The sequence below is a fragment of the Esox lucius genome, chromosome 13, assembly GCF_011004845.1.
Source record: "Esox lucius isolate fEsoLuc1 chromosome 13, fEsoLuc1.pri, whole genome shotgun sequence".
Classification (NCBI taxonomy): domain Eukaryota; kingdom Metazoa; phylum Chordata; class Actinopteri; order Esociformes; family Esocidae; genus Esox; species Esox lucius.
This window is the reverse complement of record NC_047581.1, coordinates 36605513-36621940: the sequence shown is the minus strand read 5'-3', so window position 1 is coordinate 36621940 and position 16428 is coordinate 36605513. Positions and strand designations below refer to the sequence as shown.

At 41.5% G+C, this 16428-nt stretch overlaps 1 protein-coding gene across 2 annotated transcripts in view; it reads right to left on the bottom strand.

Annotated features, from left to right (window-relative positions):
- dab2ipa (DAB2 interacting protein a) overlaps positions 1 to 14961 on the bottom strand; it is an 81448-nt gene extending 66487 nt beyond the window's left edge. Inside the window, exons 1-3 of one of the 2 annotated variants that reach the window (XM_034296483.1) lie at positions 14690 to 14961; positions 13650 to 13771; positions 13066 to 13180 (exon numbers count right to left, since the gene is read on the bottom strand). In XM_034296483.1, the coding sequence (XP_034152374.1) occupies positions 13066 to 13180; positions 13650 to 13771; positions 14690 to 14867 (415 nt within the window). In that variant the 5' untranslated portion in view covers positions 14868 to 14961. Of the gene's footprint in view, positions 1 to 11597; positions 12694 to 13065; positions 13181 to 13649; positions 13772 to 14689 lie in introns of those variants that run through there. The other variant, XM_020052852.3, reaches the window with a different exon arrangement.
- Between the last annotated feature and the right edge of the window lie 1467 nt (positions 14962 to 16428).

The following is a 16428-nucleotide window of genomic DNA, read 5'->3' as shown; positions in this document are numbered from 1 at the left end:
CCAGTGCTACATGGTATTGTGATTACCATGCTGGTGGCGTGGCCGATTGGCCTAGATTTGGAGGGTTTCACACCAGGGGAAAAGCCTTTGCCATTGGTGAGCCATTCAGCGTCCCTTTATTGTATTAGGCTATATCATTCAGGTTTTTATTAAAACATCCACAAAGGACATCTACTGAATCATGCGAGATCATTGTGATTTGAAAAAGTCCCTGAGAAAGACCCTAATGACAGGGGATCCTGAACATCCTCTTATGCTCTGTGCCGAGCTTAGAGCGGGACATGGTCTGCTTCCTCACAGCGGGGCTCTCATGAGAACACATGTAGCTGTCTCACGGCTCTGGGAATGACATCAGATGCATATGGCAGAAGACCTGCAGCTGATGGACTGCCTAATGTCCAGCTCTACAGCCGTGCATTGTTTTGAACTAAAACCGTGCTCATTTAGCTATTGAAAACATTAGACAAACAGAAAATAGAACAGACTGAAACGAACATCACGAAACACCTACGAGTCTTTTGATTGTTGTAGCTATACATTTTAACAATCACCCACATTAAATTTAAAGTGTGGCACCTTTTTCTGGTAGAATCACAACTTACTTTCCGTTATAATTCTATTAGACTTTTTAGGCTTGCAGAGAAATCAGGCTAGGACCTAGGTTTCAAACAATATCCGCAAAATGCATGTCACATGTGACTGGTATAAGTGACATTCCTAAAATGCAAAAATGATATAGCATGCTGTACCAGGAGCCTCACACATGAGACTACAGCTACACCTGGACTTGCCAAAGAAAACCACCTATTTATTCCAGTGTGCTCTGATGAACAGGACCCATGGGGCGCTGTAGATCAACACTACATCTAATCAACACAGTGATCATTGACACGGACAGACTGGCACTGGACTGTGAAGAGGTGTGACGTTATTTTTCCTGCTTTAGGACTGCTGCCTCAAAGTCAAAATCGATTTTGCTGAATATGTTGACATTGTTTTGTTTTTTTGTCGCGGATTCTACAAAATCAAATGCCAGATTCTAATTAAAACATCAAAATAGAGGAGGAAAAAAAAAACACTATCATTTCATCTCTGTGCATTTTGTTTATATTCACATCAACATTTAATTGAAAATTCTGTTTAAACTGAACTTCTAACAAATTTAATTTAGCAGTTTATTAAGAGCCTTTCAGTATTTATTAATTTACTCCCACACAAATCCCTTAACAATGTCAGTTGCCAAAATTGTCATAGTACCAAAAACATTATATAACTTCAATCAAGCGGCTTGTTTACTTTCCTCAGTGATTTAAAATACAGCCGTCAATGTGTTTGAGTCAGCAAAAGGCCAGGGTTTATAAAACACCCTGGTATGCTGGTTTGTCAGCGTCCACATCCACTTATGTCCCACAAGCCTCGGTACACAGATCTTAAATGGAAGAAGAAAAATCTGGAAAAGTTTGGGCTGACCCAGTCTCACCCCAGATACTCTAAGTCAGAAACAACTTAGACAGAACTTTGTCTACACGTCGACTTTTGCAATGGTAGGTCCGATAATGACGCATTGGTGAGGTGGAAAGTTCCCACTCGGAGAAAAAATGTAATAAAATGGAATTCACTGTCTGGCATTGAGAATTATCTAATGTTTTTGTACTAGCTTGCTTTATCCGTATCAAAACTCAAGTGTTTTTCCTTTAAAACTAGTTTTTTTTTAAACACTCAATGCCGTTGCTGGACTTCTACGTTCAAAACTGATCAAAACAACTTTTCCCATGTCTGTCTGCCTACAGCTGACATGCTGAGAAATGTTGGGTACACCAAATTGCAATACTTAAAGAATTGCGAGGTTTGAGGATAGAAAATGCCACCTAAGAATGTACAGGTTCCTGGCAATTCCCAGCACTGATGAAAAAGCCAACAGCCCTGTACACAGCACCGAGATACAACCGCTTTCAACCCCAGCCCTGCATTGCCAGGCTCCGCTGACCACACTGCAAACCCATATATATGGCTGGGACATCCCCGGGAATGTCAGCAGGCTGTGTCTTCAACCATTGGAGGTCCTTAGGAGACACGAATGCTAAGAATCCACATTCAGCAGATGCCACCTCCAGAACATGCGTGACAGAAAGAATGCTCCGATAACCTCAAGTCCCTGAAACATCTCCGCTATGCTGGAAACATTTTAGAAGACACGTGGCACCTTTAGTTTTTTCGCCCTCAGAACTTCACGACACGCACCATTACTCAGGACAGCAGGTGACCCAATGGTTAGAGCATCTGACCCGCAACCAAACAGTTCCTAGTTCAAATCCAGATCTGGCATGGTGAAAGAAATCCATTGTTCTGCCTGTGAGCAGAGCAAGTAACCCCAACAGTGCATTGTGCCAGGCACCTGCATCTCTACAACAGTTATCTCTGTTTGACCTTGTGTGAAAAATATCCTCTTTACCAGACCAGCCAGCTCATAGAGAAGGTTAGAAGCTTCTAGTGGCCAAAACACTTTTTACCATGGACATTGATAGACAGACAACTTATTGCTCTAGTCGATTAGTCGATGTGGATGTCTGTGGTTACACTAGTGCAAAAAGGAGGGCTTTTCAGAGAGTTTGTTTTAGTTTGGCTGCGTGGTGCGAGTTGTGTTTTGAAGCATGTTCATCTTGAACGCATGATTAGGCTATTTGGTCTATTTGGGCACATGGAAGTTGGCTAGTCAAGCCACGCCAAATCACCAAAAGCATTCTTTCTGAAGGATCTCCTCAACAGAAACTTTGATGAAAATGCATTCCCATTCAATGTATCTGTTTTAACAGTGATGTTGTTTGGGTACTTCAATTAAAGCTGCCTGCAGTGATGTTAGCATTCCCTACTACGTGTGTCCTCTACAGTTTACTGGTTCATTAACCACGCCGCAGATAAACCGCAGATACTAGATTAATTACAGTAGTAATCGACAGATCAATCACTGACAACAATACCAAACCTTGTAAGTTGGACGCCACCAATGCATGCTTTAAAGGTGCAGTCCATATGCCCCGACAGACGCCGCTAACGGCAAACATGCATGGGCTGGGTCCTCTTTCCTTCTCTATGGGTCTGCTCCAGAAGGCCTACATGTAGTGTTGTTTTGTCCTGCCTGCGCCCACCCGCCGCCGCCGTGAGAGCTTTCTCTGTGAATAGAGTAGCCCGTGGGGCTCTGAATGCTTCACAGCTCTGCGCCTCCAAAAACAACACGAATCTCGGGAGTTCTTTCAAATCAGCCGTGTTCCAATAGCTGTCGCGGTTTAAAGCTGCATTGGTTTCACACCATGCAGCATAAAAATAATATCTTAGGAACAGGGAATAGATCAGGGTGACCTACTTCAGTCTACATGCCATTCTCATCCTTTCAGTGGTAGTATGGCCACTGTATTAGCCTGCAAGTCATCAAAGCTATAGATATACTGCAAAGCCGAACATAGCCTACAGTCAAATTCCCAATGTATGTAATTTTGTATTAAGGCTGCTTACATCATGAAAATGGCAGATTTGGGGGAAGAAATTGTTACATTTGAGCCATTTAGCAGGCTCTATTATCCAGAGCAATGCAGAACTGAGTGAGTGAGTGAGTGAATACTGTACATTGTAATGCTTCCTGGTTGGAATCACACCCATAACCTGGTCTTGCAAGTGCCTTTACCAAGTGAGCAAACTATAATTTAGCTTTACAAAAAGGTTGTTCTCAACTGTGGGGTTTGCCTGAAGTCCATTCTGTCTGCCTCTTTGACTTGCAAGGCTACAACATGCTGGCCTGTTTTTTCAAGGTGTCGAGACAGACAGCTTCTTGGACCAAAGTAAATAAAATAAAAATATCTAAAACTCCTTGCTATGTTTGGGGCACTGTTCTAAACTTCTGATAATTATTCTAATTATATTTGTAATTATATTAAGATAACTACTTGACAAAGGATTATTCTAAACACCTGCAATAAGCTTATAATTCCTGCCACTTCTGGCCAACAAAAACTTTCCGGAAGCTTTAGCGCTAACTCAAGGTCTAATGTTGTCTCCGTCGGATATAATTCCTTTTCTTTCGTGCCAAAACAACTAACAAACAAAAAAGAAAATCTGACGTGTCAAACAATATGTCAAACCATCGAAAAAGCAGAGGTCTCCCTTCGCCAGGAGTCCCATTGAGCCTGTCACCTATTGATGCACACACCAGAAGCAGCCAAAAACACCCACAGAGGCAGCATCTACAGCAGTCGGAGCTAGACAGAATCAGGCATGCAATCCATCATGATACCCTGCATTAACTATAAGCACTAACTATTAGCTATATTCTAATAATGTTCCTGTGGAAAAGCCTAGTCACAGGTCAGTCATTATTTCAAGATAACAACAGATGGTCCGTCGTTTCCATGGTCCACACATAAAAGAAAATCATGGTTTTGTTACTGTTTTAGATGGTCCTGTTACAGGATTAAGAAATAGCTAGTCACAATTGAGTGGTTTCACAATCTTATCACAAGCACGCCGTGAGGCTATGTGAAAAGATTATACCGGCCACATTTTCAGAAACGTTTCACTAAGTTCCAGAGTACCGGAAAGGTTTTGAAAAAGAATTTGCAACCCTAGTAAAAGATTGATCCAAGCCACATACTGTATATTGACCTCTGCTCAGAAGCACAGACACCGTTCTAGGAGTGAGCAAGCTATTGAAATGGAAGGAAGGGTCTCCCTCTGGCAAAAATTCTGGAAAAGTCTACAGATAAAATGCCTGAATGGGAGGATAATAAGGCCCTGTTTCTCTTTACTTCCTAATCCAGTGGTTTTCAACTGGTACTGGAGTGTGACCACAGTGCACATTAACGAGAAGTGTCTGAACCCCAGACCGTCACTATATATGATGGCATGTCACACAGCAACAAACCAGGTCTGAACATGTCTTCCTGAGTCCACACATGACTGACATTGCCCAAAGACAACAGAAACACGTTGTAGATGGTTTCACTGTAGTTTCCGTCTCATATAACCCTGTCCCATCTCTTTTTTCATTATTGGAAATTCACTCCTGACGGAGGATTAGAAAACGGACATTCACACGGAGTGCTTGCCGACTTTAACACACAAACCTTTTTGTGGTATGAAGTCGCAACATAATCGAAGAGCTACCTTGCTTTAATTGCTGTCATGATTTCCACACCTAGAGCGAACGCATAAATCATTGTGTTGCTGACCCTTGACACCGATGGGTGAAATGCACAATACCTGTGGTATTTCTTGGAAAACCACTCTCTCCTGGTTTGGAAACATCAGCAAAAGATCACACCTGGAAAGGCTGCTTTTGATGGGGGAAATTTCCAGAATATATCCTGACTCAAGAGAAAGGCGCTTTCATAATTTCCTCTGAAATCCACACAGAGTTGGAGTTATCCACACTGCCCCAGACATTTTAACTAAAGGAGAGTATGTCACATCACCCACTGAGGTCTGTCCCTCCCTCTTTCAAGAGTCAAGAAAAGAATAGAGATGCAGCATTCTTCTGTTCAGGAGCTGTCTGAGTACTTGGATACAGCCACACTCTCCCACTCTCTGTGTGGCATCCAGGGTAACAAGCACTGTAAAGAGATACATTCCTGGGTTAGAGAAGCCAATCAGAGGGCAGAGTAAAAGAACTGACGTTATAAAAGGCCTAAGCCGGGCTTGAACTTGTAGAAAACTCTTTCTACCAGTCAATACCAGTCAGAAGTGAGAGGGCAGACTTCACAAGCCCGGCTTTAAAATGCTTTGAAATTTGAAAAAACACCATCAATTCTAACTCATGTACAGTAAAAATGTTCCTTTGTAAATACGTGAGGATGAAAATATGGCCTTGTTTTCTGAGGTATTTTTATCCAGTGATTTGTCTCTGCCATGGCAGCCCGCTGCTCCATTGAACAAGGGTGCTGTTTGGCCCAAAAAACAGTTAGCACTGTTCTCACCACTCTCTTAAAAAAAATGGTTCCAAAGGGTTATTTAGCGGTCTCTTTTCTGTTACAGACAGAACACTTTTGGGTTCCATTTAGAATCCTCTGTGGAATGGGTTCTCCATGGAATCAAACAGGGTTCTATGAAGACCTAAAAGGATTCTACCGGGACAATGTTTGACAGTCTATTCCAGGGGTAGTCAACTCTTAACCAATGAGGTCCTGGTTTTCTGTTCTACCCCATCACTAATTGCACTCACCTGGTATCCAAGGTCTGTTTAGAGGGCCACAATGAAAAACAGAGTTCCACTAGGTCCAGAGTTGAGTCTGAGGTGCATATGCTATAGTATGTACTTTTTAACTGCTAGTTGAATACTTGCAACTTAAACTGTAATTATATTGACTGCAAACAGCACAATGGACTAGAATCTGTATTAGAATCAATCAATCAATCAAATGTATTTTATTAAGCCCTGTTATCATCAGCAGTTGTCACAAAGTACTTTTACAAAACACAGACTGAAACCCCAATGAGCAAGCAACAAACAGGGTTGATGCACAGTGGCTAGGAAAAAAAACCTAATAGGGTTGAAAGGAGGACACCTATAGAGGAACCAGGCTCTGAAGGGTGGCCAGTCCTCTTCTGGCTGTCCCGGGTGAACATTTTAAGAGTACGAATTGTTATAATTAATATATGCATGTAGGCTGTGTCCAGAGTCTGTAAAACATAATCCAAGTCAGCAGCATGACCAGATGGACAAGGACTGGGAGAGGAGCGGAATTCGAGCCAAAATCATCAGGTATCATCAGCTACTTCATCTGCATCACAACCAGGAGGAATTTGGACAGGGACGACTACGAGTCTTTGGGGCCTGGTAGTCCTGATGTCTGGTCCAAAGGTTCATATCGGCCTAATTTTAACAGAACAGGACACAAAGAAAATGTACAGAGTACATTCCTTAGATTTACAAGGGATTTACAAAGGAGAAGGTGAACAGACACTATTCCCCTGGCACAATAATATAGCAGCATAAAACCTTGGGGCTGAGGCAGGGGGGTCCAGTGACACAGGTCCAATCTGAGGGGAACCCCGGGCAGGGCCCAACAGGCAGGAAGACAATCCACCCACTTTGACAAGCATCAAGCAGAGGGACACCAACCAACCGCAACCACCCAGAATGCAAGCATATTGCACAACCTCTTCGGCTTACACATGGCCTAGACTTTTGGCCCTGGGTCTTGTGACGAGAACAAATCCCATTAAACTGCATGTTGGAGATGGAAATGGCTACTGCTTGATTAAAAAATGAACTCTCCTCGCATCTCTGGCCAACAGTCTACAGTCTACACCGCTAAATTAATATAAATTAATATATTAATATAACTATAACTGCCTCTCATTGGGTGGTGTACGCCAGTGTACCTATTGGCCTGACCAGCTGTGAGACAGAAGTTCCTGAGTGGAGGTCTATAGAGACAATAAAGATGACTGGGCGTGGGGATTATACAGCTGCTCCTTCCCAGACAAAGACACTTGTGTGCAGCATGAGAGGTCAGCAAACTGCCCTGTCATATGACCACCAGCTGAGCCAAGATCCTCTACATAAGAATTCGGACCTCAAATGTCACCAGCTCACGCTCTTCTAAATGTTTACGTCGATGGTGAACCATGAGATCTACAGTAACGGTGGCGTCTAAAGAAACACAGCTAACCTGTCAAACATTTCACATCAAAAACAAGATTTTGTCAAACCTGACCAGAACATCAGTGACTCCACCATGAAATGTGGCTGAATACAAAGAGCTGTGTCACTATCGAAAACATAGAAATATGAAATGTTCTAATCACTACACAGCTCTCAAGGTGAGCTGAAGTTCCAAAGGCAAAACCAAGGCAGTATTTGTTTTATCATCATACCTACATTAACAGTAAAACCTCAGGAGCGGAACGCAGGAGCAATGACGGCTTAGCCATGTTACTGGATTCAAAGATGCCAAAGGATGAAGATAAAAATATTTCCACCTACAGTAAATTACATGGAAACAGCTACAGTGCAGTGTAGTACAAAAACGACTGTTTGTGTCTGTGCGGTGTAGTACAAAAACGACTGTGTCTGTGCAGTGTAGAACAAAAACGACTGTTTGTGTCTGTGCGGTGTAGTACAAAAACGACTGTGTCTGTACAGTGTAGTACAAAAACGACTGTGTCTGTGCAGTGTAGTACAAAAACGACTGTGTCTGTGCAGTGTAGTACAAAAACGACTGTGTCTGTGCAGTGTAGTAAAAAAACGACTGTGTCTGTGCAGTGTAGTACAAAAACGACTGTTTGTGTCTGTGCAGTGTAGTACAAAAACGACTGTGTCAGTGCAGTGTAGTAAAAAAACGACTGTGTCTGTGCAGTGTAGTACAAAAACGACTGTTTGTGTCTGTGCAGTGTAGTACAAAAACGACTGTTTGTGTCTGTGCGGTGTAGTACAAAAACGACTGTTTGTGTCTTTGCAGTGTAGTACAAAAACGACACTTTGTGTGTCTGTAACAAGGCCAAACATTCAAGGGTATGTAAACTTTTGATCAAGGACATTTGGGCGATTTCTGTTATCATTATGATTCATGACCCAAACAACTATGTGGTAATAAATGGCTTCATGTGATCCCTATCCTTAAATAAAAGACAGTATTTTGCATGATCAGTCATATTTTCAAAAATGTCCCAATTTCTACCAGGGTATACAAATTTATGATCATAACTTTAAGCTTTCAAAAAGGTAGAACTCAACTGAGTGCTAAAGGTATAACTCAACTGAGTGCTAAAGGTATAACTCAACTGAGTGCTAAAGGTATAACTCAACTCACTCTGTAGGTAGTAAAACTATCTCCTGTAAAAATGAATTGGGCCTAATACTCTGCTTTCCACCTGAGCAGGCCTCAAACTGTTGTCTCTATGAATGTCCTCCAAAAACAATATACTAAATATACCCATTACAAAGCGTTAAAATCCACTGTTAACACCCACTTTATACCTGTTTTAGAAAATCTCCTAAATATTACGTAATGTTATGTAAATCAATTGTGAGGACATACAGTACACTAAGGAAAAAATGACCTTCAATGTCTCTCTGTTTAATGCTAAATAAGTAATGCAACTACACAGTTCGAAGTAGTTGAGTCGAAAATAACTGCACAATTGTTCTGTCAGTCCTCCCATTAAATTCATAGGCAAGCTTTTTAAGAGCACCAGAATGGACTGGGACCCATTAAAATGTCATCTACAATCCTCAGCTTTTTTCACACCGTATTTCAGAGGTTGCTCAGATACAATTTATTTTTCTCAAAAGGGATGAACAAGATGTACCATCTTTTTGAGGGCAAAGAGACTTAACACAGGCTAGAGTAATTTTTTTATTTTTTGCACAAAAATAAGGCAGATATGTAATTACACATGTATCCAGTACACCAGAATAATTTCAGATCCGGGGAGGCGATTCACACTGAGCAAAACAGTGCTTTCATGCTTACTTGGTCAAACAAAATAAATAAATAACATGGGAGATTTTTTGTAAGATGCCATGTTAATTCTTTGATTGTGTTGTCAATCGGCTGACAGTAGTTTGGTTCTGTGTTGGCAATGAACAGTAGTTTTATGTTGGCAATGAATATTAAAATGTTTGTAACTAAATGACAAGCATTACCAAGTGTTGGTGTTAATAAGTAGTGCAGATTGAAACATTTTAAATGTTTGTTTTAACTTCTCAATAAATGTTATGCTACCCAAATATAGTAACTACTTGTTACTAATCATTCGGACTTAATAGATCCATTACCAAAATACAATTAAATAGTATCATTTCTTTGTCTCTCAAAACCGGTTGTTCATTGATCAATGTAGGTTTCAGGTGAATAACATTTTTAATTGTTGGACATTCTCACTCTGGCTGTATTCCAATAGGAATTACTCACAAAAAGCCAGTAAAATGTGACTTACAGTCCTGAAAACCTTGAGGTTTATGCGATTGAATTAGGGTATATCACATCCCCTAAAACTAAGGGTTTATTAAACACTATTTTGGAAAAAAAATGACTGTAATGATAAAATATTGATTTTACTTTGTAAAGGCCACATGATTAAATGTGGATGAATTCAAAAAACATCCATCCATTATTAATAATAACACTAACTCTCTTTACAAGGCTTCACACTTAGCCGTATGCTAACTCTGTTGGAAAAATGTGGACCAATATAGACAAAAGACCGGTGTCACTGTAAACACGGTCTTTGCAGAATAACACCAGTACATTTGAGTGTAGAATAAAAATCCTCTCTCAAAACAGATCCATCATTGGCCATTTGCCACCACTGGCCATCATTGGCCATTGTTAATCTATCAGGGAAACATAATAAGAAAATGTTGCTTCTATTTTCGTGCTAAAGCAGATTATGTCCAGTTAGAAAGGGCAGATTATGGTCATCCCTCGCACAAGCTGCACAAGGCCTACTACATGTATGGAATGAATGTATGGAACATGTAAACTTAAACAGAGTCAGCAAAACAGTACAGTGATGACAAAACATTGTATGTGGAGTTTACTGTTCATATTTACTGTTATTCACAGTTAAAGCTAGAAATGCTAGAATATGCATTCGCCGTTAACCAAGGAGAATTTTAAACTGCCAAATTAATCCATGTCTTCCTTTAAATTTCTTAAAAGTATTTCATACAGAAGAGACTGGCAGGCCGGCCTGAATAAAACCTGTCTTGCAGTCATGAACAGAGGAGGTTCTGGACTGCTGCATCGGGAGGATGTTGGGCCATGCTGAGTACCAACACCAGGGTGGATGGCTATTTCCTGACCACACCGGAGTGTGTTGATACTAGAGACTGAAGTTTTAATGAAACTGGCCAGGAATGTATTTATTTTAAGGAAACGAAAGTGGTTTTGGTATGGTATTCTTGTGACAAATCTAAAAGTGGCACACAGCCCGGCTGATAAAACTGAATTAGTCAAGTCAGCCAATTGTGGCTCTGGAAACATTCTAACATGAACTCATGTTGAAGCTAAAGCACTCCCAAGTAGATCACTAGGCTATATGATACAAAGGAGAATGTATCCTAAACAGTCGTTTTTCTCAGGAATGTTAAAGTACAAGCATTTAAATCAATTGCATTCCTCTGTTTTCTCAACTTCTTAATTAGATCAACTCATTCAAATCCTCAAATATATGCTTTTCCTTCAAGACAGTATTTTGGAAATCCAGTTAATGCAAATACTGTTTGAATTTATTCTAAGCAAAAAAGAATAATCAGTTAATCATTTGTTGCAGACATTCTTGCAAGCAAAAGCATTAATGTCCTATCACATCTTACCAAGACAATCTCTACAAACAGAAAGTTATAACAAGTGGCTTTCTAGTGGCTAGGTCATTCCTAGTTAACTGTCTACTGAACACAGAGCACCCCAGGACCCACTCAGTCTATCTCAACAATACATTTGATCCATTGGAATTCAACCAGCCTTCTGCATCAACTCAAACTATGGACCTGAGAGAAAGAGTTAAGGACAAAGAAAACTACCGCCAGTCTTGCTCCTGTCGCCACGGGTACAGGAGCAGGCTTCAACAGTTGGTCTGCTTCATGAACAAGTCCTCCTTACCATTGTAGCTCTCCGGTTCAGCCGTGTTTTCCAACTCCATAACTTCAAAACACTGAAATAGGCATGCTCTTCTCTGCCTGTGCCTGAGGATGTCCAACTGATTGAGGCGCCGTAACCGTAACCTCGTCTCCCTCCTCGGCAAAGCGAGTGGCGCTGCCTGGTTGTGCGGGGGCAAGCTGTGCTTTGCTGTGCTGTGTTTCTGGTTGCTGCTGTGTTACATCTGGCAGCCGTTCCAGGGCTATGACTGGTTTGAGCTCAACTCAGGGCCCCACTGCCAGCTCTCGCTGCTCGACTCTTAAAGGCACAGCGCATTTGTTCCCCCCCCCATTCTTTCCCAGCTCGTCATAAGGTCACTAAACTAAACGGGGAGTTCAGAATCCCACCCACTTCACAACCCTCTCGGAGATCCTGCCCCGTGGTCCTCAACCTCCTCCTCTGTACAAACACGTGGGGATGCAAGGCGCCTGGCTACTGTGGCACTACTGAGCAGAAACGAGCACTAGTTGATGGATTACACGAGATCAGCAGTGGATTTGAGTTCTGTGGTTCATGGTTAGCCAGTAATACTGCGTGTCATGAGGGGTCAGCCACTGGCGGCCAACAGGCCAAAACGGACCCACAAGAGACTTGTTTTGCTGCTTCAATATATAAATAACATATACAGTTATTTAGCTAAACCGACACTGTAAAATCACCAGGAATTATTTACTTAATGTGTTTAAATTTAGGAAACGTTTCCCCAAGTTTTCCCACAAATGAATTTAGCCATTACATGATCTCAAGGTATGCTATTGTTATATTATAATACATAATCTCCTTTTTGCCTTTGCTGTGGGCCATTTGCATATATAAATCATTTGTTACAGTTATCCTAATTAGGATTCCAGCCTCTCCCACCATCATCCCCAAAAACGAACTGCGGCTGAAACTGGTTTCTTGCCTCTGGGCATTTTGGGAAAGTAAATAAGAAGAAAATGTCTGAAGTTCTGACTGAAACCTCGAGTCAGTGGTAAGGCAGGACAGCGGTCCCGCGAGCCAGCTTCACTGACATTCAGTCAGAGACGTCGTAAGATCTATGGCTGAGTTTCCCGGACTCAGCAACATGCTGCCACCGTCTGGAAAATGACTTAAAGGGACATGGGGAAATGACAGTATCACTGAGCTGCTCTGCTTTGCAAGCCAAATAACACATTACGTGTCTCCGCGGTTTAACTGCTCCGGCCACATTAGCGAGAAGAAACCGGGAGAAACGGGTTCCAGTAATTGCTCATATGTAAACAACGGTCCAAAAAAAACAAAAAAACTTCTTACATAGTTTAACAATGCATCCGACTGCTGCAGATTTAGCATTTGCGTGGTAAAATTCACGAGTTAAAAGACCACGCACGGGGCTGTCCGATGCCACCGCACTGTGTAGTAACGTGTGCGGGTCTGGTTGGTCAGTAGTAGGTGTTTTTTTTTTACTCACCGTTGTCGGAGTGATCTACGGGGGCGTGGCTGTCCGTGGGCACCGTTAGGGTGTGACGCAGTAACCACACAGTGATTGACTCCGCGCGGCGCTCCTGCAGCAGCAGCGGGTGAATCTGAGGAGCAAGCAGAGCGCGACGTAGAGAGAACAGCTGCAGGTCTTGTCATAATACGAAACACACTTCTGCAAGCCCAGTGGAGTAACTTTTGGCTTTCATATGCCTAAAATTTGTCGGCGACCTAGTGGTTCTGACCATCTGACCAGTAACTCAAACGTTGCTATATTGAATGTGGCAAGGTGAGAAAATAAAAGCTGTGGTTTCCTTCACTGAGCAAGTCAGTTACACTAACTGATACCCATACATTTACCGTGGTGGCTCATCCCCACACCTCTCCAATATGGAAGGGTTGGGATGAACACGGATGCCAGTAGGACATTGTGTTAAACTCAAAAATATCCTCTTATCCTTTTGTGTCACATTTAAAATGAATAGATACTAGTTGGGAAATGTGGGGAAGACCGCATTCCAATGATTTCCAATTACGTTAATGGCCTCACTACATTATTTGGAAAGAATTCAATACCTCTTGTTTGTTCAGTATGAGTAGCTGACAGTCAGAAACGATGCAGAATTTATGCTTCCATATGGCGGGTTCAGTGAAAGGCTGGCCGCAGGATATCCAGTTAGTTGATGAGCTCTTCATATCTGCAAAACGTTTATTGACAAACTAAGACAGTGTGTGGATCCCACTTGAAAGCCATTACCTGTATGTATTTAGCATATCCTTAGAAAGGATGAGCCAAGTATACATGAAAAACATCCCAGCATCTCAGATTGTAAAGTGATGTGACCCACACAAGCTTATGCAAAGGTAACAATCAACGCATTCATTGACTTTTTCCCACATTACAATAACATTGTGAAATTAAGGGGATCTTTCAACCCCTCCACCTTGCTCCAGCTTGTTCTTGTGGCACAAAAAGTCAGGTGACTCAAGAACACATTTACTGGAACCACGACCGCGGATTTGTACCGACAACTCAACATAAATTGTTGTTATGCTACGCAGCACTTGTAGCCTGCCAGGAGTTCCTGCTATTGCAGGCGAATGATGTGCTTTCAGTAATCCCCACTTTCTGGCAGATTAAGGTTACTACCAGGGTTCAAATGTCCACCATTATTGTTGTCCACTAACGTACAAGTAGAAATGGTGCTGTTTGATTAAAAAATAATAATACGAATTTCACATTAACCTAATGACACGCCAGGGTTTTCGGTCAGTGTTTGCCCATATCTGATTGGTGATATATAAGGATGAGTGGTTGTTTCTGATAGAAAGAAATTACAAGGTTGTAACCTGAAGTATGGTTGCATAAATTGCTTGCCAACGAAGAAAATAAAACAATTAGCTACAGATTATATTTGTCAATCTCACCAGTCGCCATGCGCACTAAACTGGTTGCTACCACTTTATGGCATTTTATCACGCATGTCAACAGGTCTTTGCTAACGTTCTAGCTAGCTATTTTAGTAATTGCACAGCTGCCGAAGTAATTAGTAGTTACTTCTAATTTCATCAGTTATATCTAGGTAGTATAGTTGCTATCCCCGTGGGTTGCTTACCTATAACCTTCATCCAGCCTTGAAATTGACATCTTGAAAAACGGGTCACCAAATTATCCATATTATTTCGTAGTAAAGCTCCCTTTTCCCAGGGATAACGATTCAAAAATACAGTTGCGTTTTTCTCAGCTATCAATGATTGAGGCATGTAATCTGCTTTTTGATTTTTTCCCCACATCACCCCATAGTAAATAAAAATGTGAAGTCAGCGCGCGGGAATAACCCGAGGCAGATGTTCACTCTCACTTTTCAGGATCACGCACATGACACCCACAACTTCATAGGCTCCTCTGTCCGCATTTCAGTCCACTAGTTACAACTCTCGCTGAAAAAAAATAGGGCCGTGTTTTGACATACTAAAGACTGGTCCTTAAACACCTTAATTATATTAAAGGATTAACTGACTGGCTTGGACCTTGTTTAGATCTATTGTTTTGAGTAAGTTGATCTTATTTTGAATGTATTTAAATATAAACAATTTGAGACGTAGGCGTAACTAGAGCAACATCTAATTTGATTGTCATTTTGACGAGAATTACTCCTCAATTAAAGTCGTCTAGTGTTTTTATGCTATTGTGCTGCCCTCTAGTGTCAGTGCTGTGTTCACTGTTTACAGACCAAAGCAGATCTGACCGAAGTATTTTACAAATTCTACCAACACTTTTGCCTGTGGCTTCCTTAAAACAAAGCACGTTTGAGATTTAAGTTTATTTACCTTCTGATGTTTTCATACTATGTGTGGCGAATCTGGCATAGATGATGAAAACCTCAGTGATGCTGTGCCAACATGTCAACTTGATGATACCTTTTATCTATGAATATACAGTGGATATAAAAAGTATACACACCCCTGCTAAAATGCCAAGTTCTTGTGATGTAAAAGAACGAGACAAAGAAATCATGAAAAAAAAAAAATCACAATAACATGGTTGCATAAGTGTGCACACCCTTAAACTAATACTTTGTCAAAGCACCTTTTGACTTTATTACAGCACTCAGTCTATTTGGGTAGGAGTCTAATAGCATGGCACATCTTGACGTAGCAGTATTTACCCACTCTTCATTGCAAAAGCAATCCAAATCTGTCAGATTGCGAGGACATCTCATGTGCACAGTCCTCTTCAGATCACCCCACAGATGTTCTATTGGGTTCAGGTCTGGGCTCTGGCTGGGCAATTCCAAAACGTTAATATTCTTCTGGTGAAGCCATGCTTTTGTAGATTTGGATGTGTGCTTTGGGTTGTTGTCGTGCTGAAAGGTGAACTTCCTCTTCAGCTTTCTAACGAACGGCTGAAGGTTTTGTGCCAAAATTGCCTGGTATTTGGAACTGTTCATAATTCCCTCCACACTGACTAAGGCCCTGGTTCCAGCTGAAGAAAAACAACCCTAAAGCCTGATGCTGCCACCACCATGCTTCACTGTGGGTGTGGTGTTCTTTGGGGGATGTGCAGTGTTGTTTTTGTGCCAAACATACCATTTGGAATTATGGCCAAAAAGTTCAATCTTGGTTTCATCAGACCATAACACATTTTCCCACGTGCTTTTGGGGGACTTGATGTTTGTTTTTCTTTGTAAGAAAAGGCTTCCGTCTTACCACCCTACCCCACAGCCCATTCATATGAAGAATACGGGAGATTGTTTTCACATGTAGCACACAGACAGTACTTGGCAGAAATTCCTGCAGTTCCTTTAATGATGCGGAAGGCCTCTTGAAGCCTCCCTGACCAGTTTTCTTCTTG